The sequence below is a fragment of the Saccoglossus kowalevskii genome, chromosome 17, assembly GCF_978046115.1.
Source record: "Saccoglossus kowalevskii chromosome 17, keSacKowa6.1, whole genome shotgun sequence".
In the NCBI taxonomy this organism is placed as follows: Eukaryota; Metazoa; Hemichordata; class Enteropneusta; family Harrimaniidae; genus Saccoglossus; species Saccoglossus kowalevskii.
The window spans coordinates 27,746,777-27,765,104 of NC_140657.1; the positions used below are offsets into that span (position 1 = coordinate 27,746,777).

At 32.9% G+C, this 18,328-nt stretch overlaps 1 protein-coding gene across 5 annotated transcripts in view; it reads right to left on the bottom strand.

Annotated features, from left to right (window-relative positions):
- LOC100313653 (MEC2-like protein) overlaps window positions 1-13,823 on the bottom strand; it is a 98,507-nt gene extending 84,684 nt beyond the window's left edge. For 2 of the 5 annotated variants that reach the window (XM_085491753.1, XM_085491756.1), the window contains exon 1: window positions 13,644-13,822. In XM_085491753.1, coding sequence (XP_085347879.1) covers window positions 13,644-13,737 — 94 coding nt within the window. In that variant the 5' untranslated portion in view covers window positions 13,738-13,822. 5 annotated transcript variants of the gene reach the window in all.
- Window positions 13,824-18,328: the final 4,505 nt, after the last annotated feature.

Sequence of the window (18,328 nt, forward strand, 5' to 3'; positions counted from 1 at the left end):
CATGTAGTTATATTAAATAGCACAAAAACATGTAAGCACATACTGTGACTGAATGTTGCTGTGTTTTGTGACATGGGTAACATATGCGCCAAGTTTCGAAGTCTACCTATTTCTACCTTTGAGTTTTATTACAAACATACACATGAATCATACATGTACATGTATACATACATACACACATACAATAAATGCCCTCCTGCACACTGCTTCACACTAACACAGATAATGGATAACTTTTTTTAACAATTTAAATCCATAGATATTCCGACTAAATGGCTCATGTTGCAGGAAAAAATGAAGAAGGCCAATGATTTATTATAATCATTTATTATTATAATAACACAGTGAAAGAAAGGTACACTTTACAAAATTACCCTGCAGTCAAGGAATCCCAAGGGGATAACTAAGGATGATATGCTTGACTTGTAATAATAATTAATTAATACAGGTTGATTAGGAGCATGAGCAGAGACAGGTGTAGAATCATTATCCATGTACTCCCTTGTACAATTTTCAACCAATCAAAAGTTGTGTACTACAAAGTACATAATGTATCAATTATAACCAATCAAGAATTATGTACTATTAAATCAATCAATTTTAGGAACAATATTTTGGGATTTATAATAATTACTGGAAATGACATTTTTGTACTATGACAACTGTACAAAAAAAAAAAAACCATCATTTGTATGGCTACAATCTAGATATAAATGGCTTCAGAGACCTGCATAATCTATATAATAGGAATGATAGTCATTGAATGCAATCACAGGTAGCTGTTACCTTGAAGTTGGTTGTCAATTGTATATTAATCATATAAGCTAACCAATTAACTGAAGTATATTATTGAATAGTAATTTTTTTTTAAAATGGTGATAACTAAATAGACTGGGCAATTGTACGTGTACAAGATGATGCACAACAAAATAGACTGAATCGCTACTAGCAACAATATTATTACGGTGTATTCATAAAAGCATAGAAGTATTAAAAAAATAAATCAACCAAATCAGAAAGATTAACAAACAGCTGTAGTTTTGGTAACCAGACTGCTATATTTATCAATGTATCATACTGTGTGATATGTATCTACTGTGTTCAATATTAATAAGGAAATATCACTATCTTTTTTTTGTACCGGTAGTTGGCGTTAAAACAAAAAGATCCAAGTTAAAAGGTTTATAGAATATTAATATGCCAATGTGTCATTCCTGGAAAGGCATCAGATTGTGATTAAATCATGGAATTTTTTTAAAAATTGTTAAAGCAACCAGTCTATCATGCGGCATTGACTTTTTTTAGAATGTGGCTATGGGTCGCAAGCCAAATCTTTTTCACATAAAATTACAAATATTCACATATTTTGACAATGAATAAATTATGAATTAGTCAAGTTATACACTCTCCTATTAGCATAATTAGGCTATCGATATGCACAAAGGCTACTAAGAATAGCATACTAATTTTAAAAAAGGTAATATCAGCTTCTTAATAATTCATATTTTCATTAGATCCAATTTATTAAAATCTTGCATTTTATATTATAAGGTAATCCTCACTAACTATGTTATCAAGTGTTTTAGAGCCATCAAAATTACAAATATTCCCTCAAGGAAGTATTATGATTACTTGAACTCAATACATGTATTTCCTAATTCATTGAACCAGAAAATCTTTATAATTTTATGAAAAATGATGCTTATTTATAATCTTGATGGGGCTCTATTAGAAGCTATGTTTAACAGAGCTCCCATAAACAAAAAAATTACTTTACGAACATTTTTAATAAAGAAAATATCATAATAATAATTATATTTATTGCTTTATCCCTATTATGATTTTGAAAATGCAATACAGATGTGAAGAAAGACAACAAACATATAAATTGCATTTGTACCAAGTTTGAATAAAGTTAGTTTGTACATATCTGTGCATAGACAAAATTTGATAGCACAAACATCATCATTTTTACACTTATGGTTTTAGCTTGTTCTCAGAGTTATCACATATTTGTATTTGCATCAGATAAATTAAACCACACCCACAAAGATCAATGTTTTTTTAACAGAACATTTTGCTATGAGAACTCGCACTGATACACATTCACACGTTGACCCTTGATTACTAAATCTTCAGACATAATGTTTTCACAGTGTCTGGAAATTATGGAAATATTGAGTGGATCATGAATTTCCCAAATTGATTCAGATAGCATAATCTCACAATATGTTAGATAGGTCATAACATCCTTATTGCATGTCTACTAAAACCTTACGGTTACGAGTATATTTAGATTCTTTTATTCGACAATAAGATGACACATGTATCCTTCAAAACAACATACACCTGCTACATGCACATACACATAAGTAGAAAAACCTTGTTTGGTTCAAAATTTACTAAGAAATTACAGAAAAATCTAAATTTAATTATAAAGTGTTGATTTTTAACAATTTCTCCCAAGATCAATGAATCTGTTCATTAACCTTTTCACCACCAGACTTTCTTGCCCAAATATTTTTCTGCACTTTTTTCTTTCCTTCTTCAATATTTCTAGAGATGAACCCTAATATTGGAGTCAATACAAAATTTGAGTCAATTTTCAGTTTTTACTCGAAAAATTTTGCTATTTTTGTCCCAATCTTCTAAAGGAAAGTGCAGTCTATAAGGACTATTTATTTTGAGAATTTGAGATAAAAAGAGGGAACTGCCACTGGTGGTGGTGGTTGAAGTGAAATTATGATGTCAATAAAAAATTTTACAGTATGCTCCATAGAAATGCTTCTCATCTTCTGTAATTGTGATTACCGTACTTTGTAAAGTAGATGATACTTTTTCAAATGGTGAGATTTTTTTCCCCATAAAAACCTTTCAAGTACGGTGAAAAAGGGAACTGCGTGATTACGTATCACATTAGCTGTTTTCTAATGTTTCCCATTTTTGCCACTGTATCGCATACGCCAAAATAGGTAGAGCACTTAGTCAGTTTCCACTGCTCCCCGGCATGTGATATGCCAGAGTGTTTTTCAATCTAATCATTCAGCAGCCAAAACAGGCTGGCTTGAAGATTTTTCTTTGCATGATTGCTGCCTAATCCCATCATTCAGTGCAATGCACATACAAAGTCTGGGAAGCTTCTATTCATAGTCACGGTTTTTCACTCATCACAAAAGTAAAATTTCTTTTTCACCAGCAAAATTTTAATAATAAATCACACTTAATAACAAGAGGAAGATGCAAAGAATAGTTCACATGCCTCTCATTGTTTTAAATTGACAAAACAGAGTACTGTAGGTAAGAAAAAAAGAAGAGAAAATCACCCATTTGCTTTTGTATATTTTAAACTGATCTGCACTACTGGGCAGCCATTTTTAATAGAGTTGCCTGAATACATACCAGTTACAAATTATCATGAACACAACTGACCCACTTATGGAACACATTATTACCTATTTAAAGTCCTATGCCAGACATGATACTTTTAAAGTCACTGTGATTATTCTTATTTTTGTGTTTAACATTTATTACATTTCAGAATAAATTGATTTTTTTGATAATCATTGTTATTATAAATTATATAGATTTGATGATTATGGTGATCCACAAAATGTACACAAGATATTACAGGTAATGATCCATACTGTGAACCACTGTAATTTCCCAGATGAAAATTTTGCAGCAGTGAAAATTTCGCTCTCAAGTCCTGCGACACAAAGTATTGGCAACTTTCATGAAATGTTATTTTCACAAATGACATAAAATCATTAAATAAGAAAATATAGCAGCAGTTTACAGATCCATATAAAGTTAGGGATCTAGTATACATGAGCTAATGCATTAATGCTTTAAGTTTCACTCTGTATCACAGGTGGGACTTGTTACTATACGCCAAATTCACTCCAACAAATAAACCAATAGGTTAAAAATAATATATATATACATTCTTTACAGCACTGATGAATGCATGCCTTTTTTCACAATAAAGTATACAGTAATGCATTATGTGCAACAATAGCAACAATTGTGCACAACACTGTGTGGCGTTATGACGACCAAGTAGAGTTTATTTAGTTAACAAAGAACAGATCAGAAGGTAAAACAACATTGAAGTATTCATTACCCTCAACTTGATTTGATTGTCAAACTGACCAATGGACATAAGTGCAACTGGAGGTCACACTCGAAATCCTGTGATTCTTCTCATATAGAGTGGTTTGTGCATGAGCCAAACCAAATGCAGCATCTCCCAAATATTGCTTATGGTAATCTGTTGTAATCCGCGAACCGATGGATTGAATCACAAACAGTACATCCAAGTTGATAGATTCTGAGAGATATCAAGTTTTTTTATCATATTTCTCCAACTTCTAAAGATAATTTCATTCTGTAACTAAAACTATTATTTGATATAGATGCAGAAAATCCCCCCAAAATACTTTCAAATTAGCCACGAACCTTAAAAACTATTAAAAAAGTCAGTGAAAATACCATTAGACCCAGAATTAAATTAAAAACTTTCTGGTCAACTTGTTTTATAAAATTAATGTGAGTGTCTTTTTTTTCAATTTTAATTATAAAACTTTGTTAATTTTCTATGAAAACAAATACTGTATTTACTAAATTTACAATAGTAGTGCATTCATTACATAAATGACAGAGGTATCTCTGGTCAATGATTCATTATACAACACAAAAAAAAAAATTGACATACACATTTCTAACTGACCGAGATCTTTAACATGTAGCATGTACCAATTTTAGTTATTCATTATTTTGTTATTTATATTTTTGTCAAGTCTTCATTTTTTAAAGACAAGCTAGAACCCAAAACTTGCTTATTTTTGGTATGTCCTATATGTACATACATTTGAATAACAACAGTAACTACATGCACAGCTCTCACACATCAGATTCACCTATTAAGATCATCAATATGCTGCACACCACATCACCCATTCATGTCTGAGATACAAACGTTTAAAATGTCTAACATCTTATATTTTACCATTTTTCATGATTTGCATATTTGCAGGGATATGTATGTGATAAATATATTTACATCATGAAAATCACCATGATGCCCTGATCTTGTGGATTTGAATAAAATATTAACTGCTCAAATTTCATAATTTACCCTGCCTTGTGAAAATTTGCCACTTGTGAAAGTAGTTTACAGTATTAAAGTTGTACTGTCAGCAAAATTTAATTAAAGTTCTGAATATATTCGTATGTGAGGTTTATTAATCACAATCTGCTATATTTCACCTAATTTATCAAGTTTATTTACCCACCACAACAATAAATCAAATCATAATTCTGCATTGGGTGTATGCTAAACACAACTATCCAAGGAAGTACATACCGCTCCAAGTTCAAAGTTTGCTCCAATATTTGTACTATAAATTCAAAAGAAAAGAAACTAATGACTATATACAGAAAACAACTGAAAAGTCTAGTGTGCATCTCAAACTAATCGTAATGGCAAATGCTTTACATCGCATACTGATTTTGTGATCTTCGATTGTCAAACAGATAATCTGAAGGGAGATTCAGTGACACCCTAAGATGGTGAAAACTCAATCACAAATCACAATCGGTAATTTTCAGCTATTAGTATATCTTGCAAACATACCATAACAGTTGCATGTTATGGATTACACATACATGTAAATGTATTACTTTACTTGCTGAAGGCCTCAAACAAAATGTTGCTGACAATATAACATTTATAAGTAAAACCATATCTATTATCCAGGGAACTCGTCACATTTTGGCATTTATAGACCCTATTTTCATTGCACTTGTTCTTAACATGATATTTGGAATCATACGCATAGCTACACTGAGCTATAATGCTACAATAACTTTATGTTCTGATTGCAAAACATCTTAAGATTTTGAAAGATAAAATTCCTTTGCCTACTGTACTGTTTGACACAACACACTGTTTGAAACAAGGATAATATTTCCATGTGATTTATGGATACTGTCACAATTCTATACAACATGTATGGAATATTGCAAACAGACTCTCAAAATTGTGTTTTTAACATTTTCTAAATATTTTCATCTAAAAGATTATTCAAATGTGACTTTACAAATCTTATTTTTGTGGACAGGGAGGAACAACCATACATTTTCGAATTCAGCATCAGCGAGTAGAGAAGGGCCTACTGTAGAATGTAACATCTATAAATATATATATAATTTAATATTAAAGGTATATGTAGTTATATATATAAATTTAATATTAAAGGTAGTTTGTTGATTCAGAGTGCAATTTGCATGTAAATGAAACTTTCCAGGGGAAAACCCCACCCACAAATAAAATGTACCGCTTGAAATTATCATATAAAAATTATGTGCATAATTTATATTTTTATCTCATATTTGCATAATTTATTTATCTTATCCTCAAAGCCATTCTACCACAGATTTATCACTCACATGACCAAAGGCTACACTAACCTTCCATGACCTTTGCCCTTAGAAAGATTTCATCTTTGTAAATACATTATAAAATCTTGAATGCCAGTCAAATTTACGCACTTTTCATCATATATAATCTGCCCAACTTTTTCTATATACATAAGTGTGTGTATGTATATATATATATATATATATTTTTTAAATTTATATCATCCACTGGGTCAAAAGGAATTATAGAAAAATACTGAAATATGGGGGGGTAATGTTACATAAAGTTTTTTGCGATACAAATTACGTATGAACTAGCAAACCCTTTTCAGCAAACTAGAGCAGCAATATTGGGAGTTTACAGGTGTTTTTGTTGTGTTCAGCATGTAATGGAGGTATGTAAATGTGTCGAAATGGGCGTAGTGCGAGTGGTTAGTGCTAGTAGCACTAATCCGAAATAGTACTAGATCTAGTGCTAAAATGGCACTAGATCTAGCGCTAAAATGGCACTAGATCTAGTGCTAAAATGTACATAGTGCGAGTGGCATTGATATCGCATTGTCAACGACGTCGAGACATCCCGTAATTGTCCGAAAATGAATTAATATTTATGTAAATCAAATGAATTAATATTTATGTAAATTGTTGTATCTTTCATTCATTGGGAAATGTGCTGCAGTGGGAAAATTGAGAATGTACATGAATGTCATTGTCCACGTTTGTCGTAATCACCGTTACTAAAAGAGACCTTTGAAACAACGCGATCGGCCGGGAAACTAGCTCCACAGACAGTGAAACTGCAGGTCAAACTTCGCAATTTTTACAAATTGTGAATAGATACACTGTATGAAATCGTATTGTGTGGAAGTTTGTGTTTTCAGCTTCGGTGGATATAAACTTGTAACTTATATGTAAATGGTGGAATTCAGCGTTGATTTTTTTTAAATCGCTGACGTGCCGTTTTATTTCTAGTCGGCGCCACATTTAATGAAAATAGATCTTCGAAAATGAAATTATGATGCCATATGTGAACTAAATAAAAAATGTGTATACTCCTAGTCTAAGTCCTGGGTCCCTGTAAAGCTCGGTGGATTTTGTGTGTACGGCGACCTGTGAATGGGCATGTCGCTCAGTACCGCTGGGAACCAGACAGAAAATGAACCGTTGTCTGGTTGTCATGACATTGACCTTTGCGGACATAATCAACCAATTATAAAAGTGGATTCACGCAATCCTGTTGTTACATTGTACCAAGGAGCATAGACCTTAGAATGTCTATGCAAGGAGGTACTAACGGAAGGAGCGACAACCCCTCTCAAGTGGCCATTTAAGCCTCTTAACTGGCTTATTTCCTTTCGTTTCAACCCAAGTTAATCCTGATAAGGACACTGTCTAGCTCATCTTTGATGCCAATGATAGTTTGCGATTGCTTACACAAGTAACCAGTTAGCGGAATATGATATAACCTCGCCGATTTTTTAACATGACCATATAATATATGTAGACACTTTCTCAGCAATAGTATTTTTTAGGAGTCCTATTATTTGTTCTAGACTCTCGAAATTTTGTTCTTGTTACAATTGCTAATAATTAAAACATGTGAAATCTGTGAAGTTACAAGTTAGTCTGTTGAATTTCCGGTTGTGAAATGCGTATTTTAACCCTTCATAGCTAAACAAACCCAGTGCGCATACGTGATGACCGTAGTTTCGTAATGCGGCGATTTTTCGGCAGTTTTTAAATATTTTGGCGTAATTTTTTAGACATTTCAATCTTTCCGGACGCCTAAAATAGTCTATTTAAGCACCGTCCCTCAACACGGACGGTGATTTAAATTTTTATTCAAGAGCGTGTTTATTGTTACAAGCGTGAATGGGTAAGCTTCGTGTGGACAAAGAGCTGCTATCACTGTAAACAATATTAAATTATTCTTCTGATGCTCAGTTCATCTTTTGAAAACAGCTATTTTTTGACTTGAAAAAAAAAAATCATGCCATTTTCCCATCACAATCCAAGCCAAAATATCGTACTACAACATCGGCAAATCTCTTCCGCGTTGCGTTCAATCTATTTAAATGAGCTATGGTGATTTGAACACATGGGCATCCTTCAGCATTTTGATTGGTTAATTAGCGATTTGACCTATTAACTCAACTCATGCAAAAGAAACATGGCGGATACCCTACAGCATCGAGCGTTTATATGCGATCGGAATCATTTGCTTACGATGAAACTAAGTGAATTTTATTTGAATTTCATAACAATTCAACGAATTTATTTTTTGTGCATTATTATAATCACTACTGAATAATATTCAACAATTGTGAGACGCAGCATGACCGGATTGCGCAACCAGAATCATTTGCTACTACACAATGCAGTTGTGTTCGTTTTTATTTGAAACTTCGTTGAGAATATACTTTCGTTACCAATAAAATAAAAACAAATGTATTTGAAAAATGACACTGGGCGATATTGTAATGAAATTGCAGGCGGTCTACTTTTTAATTCAACAAGAATTATTAATTATTATTGTTAATTCTGCAATAGTTTCTTTCGTCTTTGGTGGCCCAACTGACGGTGTTAAAAGTCTGCGTACACTAGTTAGATACTTCAATGATGAAAATGGAAGTCCTCAAAAAATATTTGATGATTATTTTTTGAAATTCTGAGCCCAAAATAAGTGCCCACCAGCCGTGAAATCCCCAGGCGATTTTCGGATGGCTAATTTACGACGGCATATAAAGAAAGTATTATTATGGACATCTCGCGTATATTGCCCATGTTTTATACTGTTTGTAGTTTGCATATGAAAGTGGTTGTTGATGCCCCTCCTATTATTCGACGTCGTTGACAATGCGATAACAATGCCACTCGCACTGTGCACATTTTAGCACTAGATCTAGTGCCATTTTAGCACTAGATCTAGTGCCATTTTAGCACTAGATCTAGTGCCATTTTAGCACTAGATCTAGTACTTTTTCGGATTAGTGCTACTAGCACTAGCCACTCGCACTACGCCCATTTCGACACATTTACATACATGTGTAATGTCATGAAATGAACTTGTATTGTAATAGAATAATAGACATTAAAGAATTGAGAGACAATAGAGAAAATAACAAGCAGCCTATCGGCTGAGATAGCTCCGCTGTTAGCAATGCACATTTCAATTAAAGAACTGAAGACATCATTAGAAAATGAACAATATGAATAGTATCAAAGCAATCGGACTTACAGTTTTTAACAAGAAGTCGAAAATATCACTTTTTACCAAAAAATTACAAAAATATTCACCAAAATAAATTAATTAGAGAATTGAAGATATCATCACAAAACGAACAAATCTGAGAGAGGTCCACATGTAGTACCTATATATGTAATATCAAAGCAATCGGACTTACAGTTTTCAACAAGAAGTCAAAAATATCACTTTTTACCAAAAATGACAAAAATATTCACCAAAATTAGAGAACTGAAGATATCATCACAAAATGAACAAATCTGAGAAAGGTCTACATGTAGTATCTATATATGTAATATCAAAGCAATTGAACTATTGGTTTTTAACAAGAAGTCGAAAATATCATTTTTTACCAAAAATGACAAAAATATTCACTAAAATTAGAGAATTGAAGATATCATCACAAAATGAACAAATCTGAGAGAGGTCCACATGTAGTACCTATATATGTAATATCAAAGCATTTGCACTTGCGGTTTTTAACAAGAAGTCGAAAATATCACTTTTTACCAAAAATGACAAAAATATTCACCAAAATTAGAGAATTGAAGATATCATCACGAAATGAACAAATCTGAGAGAGGTCCACATGTAGTACCTATATATGTAGTATATCAAAGCAATTGGACTTGCGGTTTTTAACAAGAAGTCGGAAATATCACTTTTTACCAAAAATGACAAAAATATTCACCAAAATTAGAGAATTAAAGATATCATTACAAAATGAACAAATCTGAGAGAGGTCCACATGTAGTACCTATATATGTAATATCAAAGCATTTGCACTTGCGGTTTTTAACAAGAAGTCGAAAATATCACTTTTTACCAAAAATGACAAAAATATTCACCAAAATTAGAGAATTGAAGATATCAACATGAAATGAACAAACCTAAGAGAGGTCTACCCAAGGTACATATACACCAAGTATCAAAGCATTCAGGCTTGTAGTTTTCAAGAAGAAGTCGAAAAAGTAAAACATTGACACGTTCGACGGACAATCACTCATATGATAAGCTCCGCTCGACAAAGTCGACAGCGGAGCTAAAAACAATAGAGAAGAGAAAGAAAATAGAAAAGAGAGAAAGAATAGAGAAGAGAGGAACAGTAGAGAAGGGTTGGATAGGCAAATTCCGGCAAACTTAAAGGAACGAGAACATCCAATTAGGCAAGACAAACAGGATTATATAACAGTTATGTAAATATTTTAGCACCTTCTCTAGTCACCATATTGAAGTATATGTTATGTTCGTTCTTGAGATTTGCATTTGCAGTGCATCAACTTGTTTTTTGCCTAATTCAACAACAGGTAGAGAATTGTACAGAATAACCCTTATCTATAGCGCAAAGTTCAGGAAATTTGGTTTTACAGTGCTGTAAAATGCTCCTACCATTATAATGCAGATCCTGAACAGAGTTGTTTTTCATATCTGCCACAGAAGGACCAGTCCACTATTAATGACTAACCCCTTACTGTCACTACACACAGGTACTGTTAGAGGTCAACACTCACATACAATTATTGTGCTGTTACTAGGTTACCATTGTTGTAAAATAGCTGAGTCATGTGACAGTCAATACTGTGATATGTCATTGACTCATGACAGTCTCACTGTCACATGGTAGAATGTAGGTTAGTGTTATCTCAATACAAGTTTTGTAACAGCTATCTACAGAGGAGCAAATGTCAATACTGCCTATAAACACATTTCCCCACAGTAAACAATACTATACAATACACATTTAACATGTACAACTATGGGGAATTACTTTTTTACAGCCACCTGTAGGGGGCCATGTTCTTTGAAAATGGCAAACTGGGTTTCAGTCATAATTTTAAAAATGTCTTGTACTGTTTGAAATTGTGACAAATATGAAGGACATAATACATTGTATGGGTGAACAATTTTGTATACTAGTACATGTATATCAAGTATTTTTACTATATTTTACATTTTACTGAATACATATGCTTTACATAGGCTGACACATATATTTGTTTACATTTTGTGTTTATGCTGGTTGGCAAGAAACAGTCATTCACATTCTATGGTGAAATAATGGTGCTGTCTGCAGTTGCTGTATCAAATATACATGAACGTATTAATTAGGTTTAATAAAACAATGACTGATGGACAATGTTGTCATAACAGAACGAACTAGCTGGTTTGCACAAATTGAACAAATGACTCCACAGTGCGATGACATTAGCAACTCGTGTTTTTGTATTAGAAGGTTTATACTAAATTCGCTGTGAATTTGTCACATAGACACATCAGGTACCAGGGAAACTTAAACAATCTTGTATTAATAGAAATTATTTTAAACAATGATTATACACCTGTAGTATGATTAACCTTCCTCTAATATGTGAAAATGTAAATGTTTTGAAAACCAACCACACTAACATTAGGATTGCCCCTGCTGTCCTATCGACTTGATTGATGATAAATGAAATGGTTTGTTTACATGGATGTTTAACTCACCACTACATCAATTGATAATCGTGACGCAAATGGCCTGATCACATAATAACTATTTATTTCGCCTTCATCTTACTTTCATTTCCAGATTTTATAAAGAAGGCACCTAAATTCAGTAAAATTACATGGTATCACAACTGCTAGAAAGCATTTACGGTAATAACCATTTCATTTCTTATTTAAGTATAATAACAATATTGAACTGCATACTATATTTCCTAATCAGCACAGAAATAAATTTCCAGAAATTGAAACAGCACATATAAGAAAATTCTTGACTATACTGCATATTTGCTTCCAACAGTTTAATAAGGTCGAGTTAAACTGCGTGCTATTTGGAAACAAATTCCTCTTTTTTTTTGGCAACGAATCATATTAACAGATTTATCTAGTTTGATTTTAGAGCTCTATAATATCAGACCACTCCAGAAAAAAACAAACATGCACACACAATTATCCTCTCCTGCCATGGATTAATAATAATAACTTTATTACACTACTAAAAAACCTTCAGAGGGTTTTTGTATGGTAAGGAACATAAATACATACAATACATAAGAGATAAAAAAAATACCGCATCATTTATGGATCCAGGCTACACACACGAACACACATGCACATATTGCCATTTGCAACAACCTTTGCATTTCAAGGTTTTCTCTATTTATGATATCATTACATTCAAAACATGCATAAAATTTAAAGCACACAATTTGACCTTTATATCCCACTAAAAATATGATTATAATTATTGTGCTGAATGGCTGATTTCACATTGACCTTGAGAAACCTTCAATGTGTGTTCATGATACAGGTACTACACAATCAAGCCTGCTTTGGATTTGAAACCTCAGATCAACAACCATGATCTTTCTTTATGTTCAATCATAGGCCTAATAGTAAAATAGTTTGATTAACCAAGTGTTTAAAATGTCTAAATATTTGAATAAAACTGTGCAGAAATAATTTATTCGAGATAGAGAAAGTGCTCAAAAATAAATTACAATTTACGATGTTCACAAAACGCGTTATCATAAATATAAATAATCTCATGATCTGGATGGATCTCAATATTTCTATTTACGTCTTACATTTAATTAAATATTATTGACAAAATATTCTGAATGGACAGATATACTGAAACGAGTAGGGTGGGTCCTACGTAAACATAGAATAGCGCTATTAATTTTACGAGTTTACGAGCCAGGAAAAAAACACTAATGGCGCTGGGAATGGGAATAAAACGCCTTGAAGACATCCCCGAGCCCGATATGATTCTCCCGATAGCGGAATAGTTGCACGCAGACGTTACATTTTTTATATTAAACACCCATACTGTGTCAGTGGCTGTAATTAGTATGTGGGCAACATTCACTACGACGACGAACACACGAACGCAAAGCGTTTTTATAAAAGACGTTTACAAACAGTTTACTTTCATCTCCACGATCACCGAAACGCGCAGACGACATCTTGCTTCGGGTACGTTTGCACTTACCTCCAATCGGCGTATCTGTCTGGTAGTTTGGCTTACTTCGCTCCGCCATCAGGATTTCGTTTTCAGTGCCGTCTGGCGTTACTCTATTCGACATACACGGCCACTTTTTTGTGTACAGTCGGTGTAGCTGGTAGTATTTAAAACGTGAATATGCAAAACAACTCCCCTCGCAGTGCGCCAGCACAAGACCCCCTAAGTTTGCTGTAAAATGCCCGCTGTTTACTCGAGATGATGACTAATAGTCATTGGACAACACTCCTTTCACGACTTCTCCGTGGTTACCAAGACGATCCATGGATCACAAGTAAATTATACAAGTCAACCAATGACTCTATTTCGCAATACTGTTCATTTCGTGATAAAAGTTGTCACAGTAGATGTTTGTTTTATGTGTTTGCAGGAAACTATGACGTCTTTGTTTTGTTATTTTCCCAATTTAATATGCAATAATCATATTTGTATCACTAGTATTATACACAACTATGTATATCTTGAAATCAGGACGTTGGTACATGGAGAGGTCATCGCTTTTTATGAAGATATTATAAAATACAATTTTCTAGGGTACGTTTTTATCCCAAAAATATATAAATAAGATAAGATAAGACAACTTGAATTCTTTAGTACAACCATATTGAAAGAAATTCAATTTAGGTGAATACAAATGTAATAAAGGTATAACAAACTATTCTAAAAACTAAAACTATACTTATCATAAAGATACAGTAAAAAATATTACTGCTACATGAAGATAAAAATTAAAATATTACATTTCTATGAGTTTTTGTTTAACATTGATAATATTGTTTTCTTGTCTTATATGATGTTTTTATGTATTTAATTAATTCTTTTATCAATGGTCTGTTCTCAGTATTTAAAATGTAAACAAGTTTTTCTGTATTATTTGCTTGAACAAAATTTTCAATTGATTCTGAAAATGTTGTGTATAATCTTACTCTGGTCTCAGTATAAAGACTACATGATATGAACAAGTGTATATATGCCATGTAAGTAAGTTCAACACACTAATTTGCTGGTTGATGGATCGTCTCCCTCGGGCTGATTTGTGACAATGAGTAATGTTGTTATTACCATGAATGTAACTGACTGCATCGGGCGTATATTTATTACATGTCGATTTCAATAAAATGTGGCATATCACATAAAACAACACCTTGTAAGGTAATACTTAGATAACGATAAATTAAAGGCAATATCCAGCATGATAATACCATGAACATATAAACAAGGTGTTCACTACTGCACCAATCTGATTAAAAAATAATTAAAATTAATAATAATTATAGTAAATAATCAAAATAAATAATAATAGTAATTATATTTAAAAAAATTAAGCCAACCAGGATCTTATTTTAATCAGATTGCTACTGAACGCATTCTTTATTGTATAATTTTCAAGATCCCAAGAAGGATACGAAATCAATAGAGTTATTTACTTATTTCACTTATTTACTTACAATAAAAATGTAATAACAATCTTGATTAGATGGCATATGAAATGTTTGAATATGGTAAATACGATATTTTTAAGGGGTCGATCAAGGGGGTGACTGGGAATAATTTGATCAGTAATTATTTTCCGCGTGGTCTGGTCTGTACATTTTATAGTTTTCTTGTAATTTTTTTTTACATGTGTCTAGCTTACATCCCCCAACAAATGTCCCTCCCCCCCATGATTTCAAATGCTCGACCCCTCACAAAATTTTCAAGCCCCCTACACACACCATTCAAGCTTAATATAAACTGAGACGCGTGCTGACAGAAACATAATCTTCTACTCTACTTTCTCAATAATGGAATTAGATAAATTAGCGCGATGACCTTTATATAGGCCCTGTCGTCGTCTTCACGTAAACAGGACAGCCCCCCCCCCCGATAACATAACGTCACACCTTGGTCAGTTTGTTCTCGAATAACTAATTTATTAGTTGTGTGAGGTTTGTTCACTGTGACACGGAACGTCTGGTCTCATTTATTGCCGAAACTTTCCGTGACGTATCTGCGTAGGCGTATTTATTTTGAGTAATGGTTCGGCTAAAATGTATCACAAATGCTTACCTGTTTCTCTTTATTTTTTCAAAATGGAATTATTTTGTCCTTTTTTCATTTAATTTATGCACATAATGTGTGGTAATGTAGTACAGTGTTGATAATATAGCTGAAAACGGATTTTTAAATTGGTTACAACACCCCTAAATGCTCCAGGTCATCAACTGTCTTTCTACCAAAGAACACAAACAATGCGATATGTAACAGCAGAAAAAGTCACATAAAACAGCGAGTTACTCGAAAAAAATGTAAAAATCCTTGTTTCTCGGCCTGTTCATTAAATTGTTCGTATTAGATGGAGCAGGGGGTATTGACATTAAAAACAAACGGTACCACCGTAGAGGGAACACTATATAATTATATATAATTATCACGTACACCAGTCACACAATCAAGAGATTTTCTTCACTCCATACAAACTTTCCTTTCACTGATGTATCTCCTAACAATAGAAATTTGAAAGTTCTAATTTAACCAAAAGTGCTTGTGGAATCATCTTGGTCATAGCTTTTAGAGGGTGTGTACAAGGAAATAGAATTTAAGAGTTTCCTTATTGGTTCTTGTTTATTTTTTTAATAAAATAAAATGCGAAGGCCAGGTTACTTGTTTGTTTGCTTTCGCAATTTATACACTCAGTTATTTTATTGAAAATCACCCCCCCAAAAAAAATCACCAGTTCCTTTTTCATCACAATTTCACAAAATATTCCTGTTCATAGTCTGCACTTTCCTGCAGAAGATAGGGACAAAAATAGCTAAATTTTTTTGAGTAAAAATTTACCTAAATTTTGTCTGTTGGCTCCAAAATTAGGGTTCATTTCCAGAAATATTGAATATAGGAAAAAAGTGAAGAAAATTTGGGCGATATTCATCAGTTCTAATTTAACCAAAAGTGCTTGTGGAATCATCTTGGTCATAGCTTTTAGAGGGTGTGTACAAGGAAATAGAATTTAAGAGTTTCCTCATTGGTTATTGTTTGTTTTTTTAATAAAATAAAATGCGAAAGCCAGGTTACTTGTTTGTTTGCTTTCGCCATTTATACACTCAGTTATTTTATTTTATTGAAAATCACCAAAAAAAAAATCTTCGGCCACCTATTTATAAAAACAGGTAAATTGCCAATATGGTGTGTGAAGAAAAGTGAGCGGCTCTCTTGAATTACCCCCCCCCCCCACTGTAAGCTAGATTTGTAATAATATACATTGAGTTAGGGGGTAAAATGAATGTATCAGGGTATTTACTTGTAATACATCATACTACGAGCTAAAATAGATTGTTCTGGAAGTAATGTTTCAGTGTATTCGATTAATACGACAAATGTGGCTTAGCATTACCTTATTTGCAAAAAAGAAAAAAAAATGACACAATAGTCAGTTCTGAATAATTTGTGGAAAAAGTGGGTGTACAAACTTACAGTAAATTTCACCTAAATTCTACCTAGACTTTAATTTATATATGTTGCACATGTTACATTGTTGTTGTTACATTTTTTCAGGGGAGTCTCAACAACTATCCCAAAGTACATTTTTAAAGAGTTTTCAGCATTTGTTTTCACCCTGATGGTAGCCAGGCGGTGAAAATTCCAGGACGTCTGCTCCAGAGAATATTTTAAGACCAATAATTGGTATCGCAGACATTTTACTAAATGTTTTGAAATATTCTAAGGAAGGGATTTTACATGTATAATCAATTACGGTGACCAACTTAGAATCTACCGTATTTGTGAAATTTGAAGTCCATTTTACTGGCGATATCATATTCAGATATGATCATTAACTTCTTCGTTACCAGTACATTTTTCATCACAATTTTACAAAATATTCCTGTTTATAGTCTGCTCCTTCCTGCAGAAGATATTGTACCATTGATTACTTAAAATTACTGGCTCACTATTTAAATTCCCAAGAAGTGTGCTGCATTTTTTCTTTCAAAAACATGTTTTGCAATGCGTGATCAAAATGTCAAATTCACCTCAGTCGGACAAAACTGAATTTATAGAGATGCTAAAAATGGTGTCAATGGACAATAAACATTATCACCAACATAAGTACTCCCGCTCATCAACTGATGCCACATTTCTTTGTTTCATCCATTTAAAGACACTCAGGTGTTAAAGATTTCCTTTGTTATTTAGGAATTGCTTAGTATGGTTATAAATTAAAGTGAGAAGGGTAGTCACCTGCGCACACGATGATAACACACGCTAAAAACGCAAAGGCTCATGGGTAGACACTTGTTTGTAAACAATGACATGCTATGGCCATCTGACACATGTGCAGGTGACGACTCCACCGCTTCAAGTTTGGTTTACTGTTGACAAGATAGAACACTACTCAGCAAATTTTGAGAAAAGAAAAGCATGAATCTTTTCAGAATGAATGAAGCATATTCACAGATGGCTGTGCATTGGGGACATTTACCAACCAATATATGCTAGTACAAACGAAATAGGATTGTGGGCAATCACAAAATATTCACAAATGAACTGCATTCAGGTATCACAAAATAAAAGCTCTGCTTAGTGTGGCAGACATGTTGAGCACCTCATACACATGATAAAATATCACACTTCTTATATTTTTATCTTGTGTATATTCAAATTCCAAAAGAGCCCTC